Source organism: Prionailurus viverrinus, chromosome D1 (assembly GCF_022837055.1).
Source record: "Prionailurus viverrinus isolate Anna chromosome D1, UM_Priviv_1.0, whole genome shotgun sequence".
Taxonomy (NCBI): domain Eukaryota; kingdom Metazoa; phylum Chordata; class Mammalia; order Carnivora; family Felidae; genus Prionailurus; species Prionailurus viverrinus.
In genome coordinates this window covers 102,014,155-102,019,352 of record NC_062570.1, presented here as the reverse complement: position 1 = coordinate 102,019,352, position 5,198 = coordinate 102,014,155, and the positions used below count along the sequence as shown (strand labels likewise).

The 5,198-nt window shown below is 39.9% G+C and overlaps 1 protein-coding gene across 1 annotated transcript; it reads right to left on the bottom strand.

The window, feature by feature from the left end:
* Positions 1–3,512: 3,512 nt before the first annotated feature.
* On the bottom strand, positions 3,513–4,430 carry LOC125177242 (olfactory receptor 9G1-like). The gene has a single exon (XM_047879369.1). It carries the CDS (start codon positions 4,428–4,430, stop codon positions 3,513–3,515), a length of 918 nt encoding a protein of 305 aa, XP_047735325.1.
* Between the last annotated feature and the right edge of the window lie 768 nt (positions 4,431–5,198).

Sequence of the window (5,198 nt, the reverse complement as noted above, 5' to 3'; positions counted from 1 at the left end):
CCAGTTTTTTTTTTTCTTGCCAGCACCTGTAGATGTAGCCTTTTTCATGAACATGATATGTCACCAAACATTGCCTCTACCAAGAAAAAACCATTAAATGGCAAAGGAATAGTAACAATTTCCTCCAATCCACAGAAATAATTGGCTTTACTTTCTGCCCCAACATTCAGAAGCAATTGTCCTGATCAAATCTTTAAAAGGCTAGATGAAAGCTCAATCGTGGTTGGTAAGGTGTCCTTGCCTGTTTTAAAACAGCAGCCAGGGGCGCCTGGGTGGCACAGTCGGTTAAGCGTCCGACTTCAGCCAGGTCACGATCTCACGGTCCGTGAGTTCGAGCCCCGCGTCGGGCTCTGGGCTGATGGCTCGGAGCCTGGAGCCTGCTTCCGATTCTGTGTCTCCCTCTCTCTCTGCCCCTCGCCCATTCATGCTCTGTCTCTCTCTGTCCCAAAAATAAATAAACGTTGAAAAAAAAAATTTTAAAACAGTGGCCAGTAGATGGCTTCATTTTTCCCTTATCAAGAATGTACATCTCTAGGAACCAAGGGGATGAGGTTGGCACGGTGCCTGTGGTGGCCAGGAAAATGAACCTTTCAAACTCCAAGTATAGCAAGTAGAAGGTCCTGGCTGAAATACATTCCCTCATTTGTATCAAGGTCATGCTCACCACAGACTGCTCCCAGCTGATGACCGAACACAGCAGGGATACCAAGGTAAGACTGTCTCTCTTAGGCACTGGATTCCTTTGATGGCTAATTTTGGCTCAAGTACCTCCTAGTAACTTTAATGAGCTTATCACAGATGGATCTAGGTCTAGGACGCCTTTTCCTCTCTTTCCTTGCCTCTCTTCTTCACTTGCGTTCAGATTTGCCTTGTTATTTAGTGGTACTTCTCGCTTCTGGCTCCTTGCCATTTTCCTTTACACAAGCACATCTTATTTCCCCTAATAAAATCCTGGGACTCTTAATTCTATCTCAGTGTTTGCTTCTTGGAGGGCCCTGACTACCCAACTTCTTTTACTGTGGCATAAAACAGCACACAAGAATTTAATTTCCCTACTCATAACTTTATATGCAGTATATTTGGAATCAGCGTCCACAAGGGTGGAATACCCCAAAGGAACACCCAAATGACCCAGAGGATTTAGCGTTATATTTCATAGTATCCCCTGGGCCTTATCTTTCAAAGGAAAAGTACTGCAACCAAATAAAAAGAAGATGACCAAAGGCTCAGACCTAATAGGAAGAAAATATAGACAGCTTACCCGCTAACTCTCATCCAGCTGAGGTGTTGAGAAAGAGTGAATGAACCAGAGTAATGCAAGAAGTGAGGTACAAAGTTGACTCTTACAAAATATTGGATTTATTAAAATGTGTTTTTCAAAATAATACATCTTAGAAAGCACTTTCTTTTAAACTTCAAACTTCACTTGTGATTTGAGTAATGAGACTCCCTTAGGAATACATAGTGTAATTATAAGTTACTATGGGAGATTTTGAATGTTTCACAGTCATGAACTGCAGATGAATCATTCCCTCTGTGATTAAAAAACCTTCCTGCCAAACTTAAAAATATTCGAAAACATTTCCTGAAACACCAATGCCTCATATTTAATTACATGTGTATTATGTGTATAATTACATGTGTATTTGTATGTCTCTCTAAGATTATTCCTAGCTATGCTTTACCTTCTTACTAGGGCCTTACTGGTGTCATTTAGGCTTGATTCTGGAGTTGAGATACTTTTCCGTACACATTATGACTCTACAATTAGGCCAATGAAAATTAACGGTATCTGGGTATACCAATTACATTGGTAATTATTTGGAGAAGAGGACTTGGTTGCTTCTCCTCAAAGGATTAAAATAGGAGTTTTTGATAAGGAGTTTGAGCATTTTTATCGCAGTTAAAAATCGGGATTTGTGACATTAGGATGTCTTTGTTTTGTTTTGAGAGAGAGAGAGAGAGAGAGAGAGAGAACACACACATGCATGTGAACGTAAGTGGGGCAGGGACAGAGAAAGAGGGAGAGAAGGAACCTTAAGCAGACTCCATGCTCAGCACGGAGCCCGACACCGGGCCCAATTCCTGAGATCATGAGCCTAAAATCATGACAGGAGCCAAAATCACGAGTCAGAATTTGAACTGACTGAGCCACCCAGGTGCCCCAACATTAGGATGTTTTAAGAAGGCTTATTATTTCAGTTTTACTTTTTTTAACTAATGTTCTCTGGAATGATGTATTTTCTAGCTTCCCTTGATCAACATGCAATAACTGACTTTCTGTCACTCTAATACACTGATCAGATCTGGTAAGATTACTCCAAAATAATATGATTTATAGGAATTTTACTATTTTTCGTGAGAAATAGAGATCTTTTAGACAATGAGAGTCTGAGTTGGCATACATAGCTTTCCATTTTAGAACACTGTCAAAGTCAAACATGTTGGATCAGTCTTTTCTACTCTGCATGGAGCTCTTACATTTTGGGGGACTACTTGCCAGAATTTCACTTTCTTGCATTTTTATCTTTACCACTGCTTATCCCAGTAGAAACAAGAATATATTCGTGTTTCAGCGACATGAGTTATATTTACACCACCTCACTTTTAAAAAATCAAAATTAGATGCAACTCATCATATTTACCCTTTTGCTTTATCACTACCTGTGTGTATCACCCGTACAAGTCTTTAAGTAGTGGGTAGTCATAGACTTTTATTTCTCAAATCGGTTCATCTTACTGTAGTTATTATTCTTTTTCATAGTAATTGTGTTTTGATGCTCAGGATGTCACAATTTGGATGTAGAAGTCCTTGCAACTTCACCCTTATAAAATAAAAGAGGAACTCTGGTAGGTATACAGAAATTTACAAAAATCCTATCTATGGAAACTTGACTGGTTTTTCCTTAATTGAGGGACACATGTAAGAAACATAGATTGGAGAGGTCTTGCTTGCTGAATTTTATTGTGCCAAGTTATTTCATGGGTGACCCTAGATCGTTGCACTAATGCTTGGGGGCAAAAAGTACATATATAAATGCTTAAGAAATTATGTTAAGGGAATAGAAAGTGATAATTTTAACTAATTCATTGTCATAAAAAGATACTAAAAATTAACTTAGCACATTTGTTCCTGTTTTTAGAAAATAAATATTTAGATACTATTCTATATATATCAATCAGCCATAAATATTCTCATGCTAATGGAATGAGCTGTTTTCTCACATTATGAAAGTAGAGGAGAGTTTTTGTTTTCAAGATTTTTATTTGTTTTTAATCTAGAGTAACATGAAATTCAATACAAGTTCTTATATTTTATGTTTAAATTCTGTCTCCTAAGTTCCCCTAATTTTCTCTTAGGTCTCTTGAATTGTCATGTATCAAGGTGCAAATTCTTTAACTTGCATTGTGAGAATTCTTCATCATGATGGAACACAATGGCAGCTCTTCTTGAAATATAATACCTGATCAACAATTTTCTTTGCATCTCCTCCGAAAGAGAGAGTCTTGATTTATTTAATGAGTTTATCCAGAGCCTCTTTCACATCCTTATTTCTCAGGCTATAGATCATGGGGTTCAACATGGGGAACACCACAGTGTAAAATGTAGAAACTATTTTGTCCCTGTCCAAAGAATAGCTAGACTGGGGACGAGAATAGATGTAGAGAATGGAGCCATAGTACAAGGTGACAGAGATCAGGTGGGAGGAACAGGTGGAGAAAGCTTTGAGGCGGCCCTGGGTGGAACGGATCCTCAAGATGGTGGCAATGATGAACAGGTAGGAAGCGAGGATGAGCACTGTGGGGGTGATGACATTGGAGGCCAGGAGGAAGTAGAGCACAGTCTGGTAGCCATCTTTTTTGCCACAAGCCAACTTCACCAGGGGAAGCAAATCACAAAAAAAGTCATCAATGACATTGCCACTACAGAAGTTCAAGGCAAAAGTTCTTTTGGTGATAATAGAAGAGTTAATAAAGCCACCAAGGTATGAAGATGCTACCAAAGATGCACATAGCTTTACGGACATAGCCTGAGAATAAAGCAATGGCTTTGAGATGGCCATGTAGCGGTCATAAGCCATGGCAGCCAACAGGTAACACTCACTGTATGCCAGCCCAGCAGAGAAGAAGAACTGACATACACAGCCAGCAAAGGAGATGCTTTTGTCTTCAGAGATGCAGGTCATGAGGATCTTTGGGGTGTAGACAGTGGAATACCAGAGATCCAGAAAAGATAGATTCCCAATGAAAAAATACATAGGTGTGTGTAGCCGGGAGTCTTTACAGATCAACACCACGAGGGAGGTATTTCCTACCACAGTCAGAGAGTACACACCAAGGAATACCCCAAACAGGACCAGCTGCATCGTTGGGTCTGTGGTGAAACCCACCAGGATGAACTCCATCGCTGTGTGATTGCTTCTCTCCATGGCTCACCTAAGAGGAGAGAAAAATAGATTTCAGCTTGCATTATTGTGCTGAATAAATGGAAAATATACCGAATAAATAAATTATATATACTAGAGTTTAATTTTTAATTTTCATTTTTTTTTAAATCTCCTGACCATTTCTCTTCCCTGGACTCCAGACTCACAGATCCAAATCCCTACTTAGCATCTTTTACAGGAGTTATACTGGAAATTTCAAAAAATACTGAATTCCAGCAGTCCTTCCTCAGCCTGTTTTGCTCTCAGACTTCTCCACTGCTGTGGAGAAGTAATGTAAATGACGTTATTCCTTTTTAGGGAAAATCAATTACTACTCTGGACTCTTCCTTTTACACTGTGACCAACTAATCAGCAACATCTTGATTCTACCTTCACAATGTATCTAGAACCTGAAGAGTGTTTCCAAGCTCCAGTGGTTGCTAGGCTAAAACCACTCTGATCTCTGGTGGGTGTTACCACAGAGCTTCTAATGGTTGCCCTGCTTCCTCCCTCCTTCCATCCTTACCCCACTTGGCTCTCTGAAAGAGGCAGGCAGAGTGATCCTGCTAAAGACGGGTTAGACCATGTTACTCATCTGCTTCAAACACTCTGGTGATTTCTCAGCTTATTCAGGGTAAAGCCAAAATCCTTACAAAGGTGGACTGGCTTATTGCCTCTCTGCTTCTGACTCCTACTGTCCGCTCCAACCATGCCACCTCCTTTTAATTCTTAGAATAAACAGGGATACTCTGAGGCTTTGGAACTGCTTCT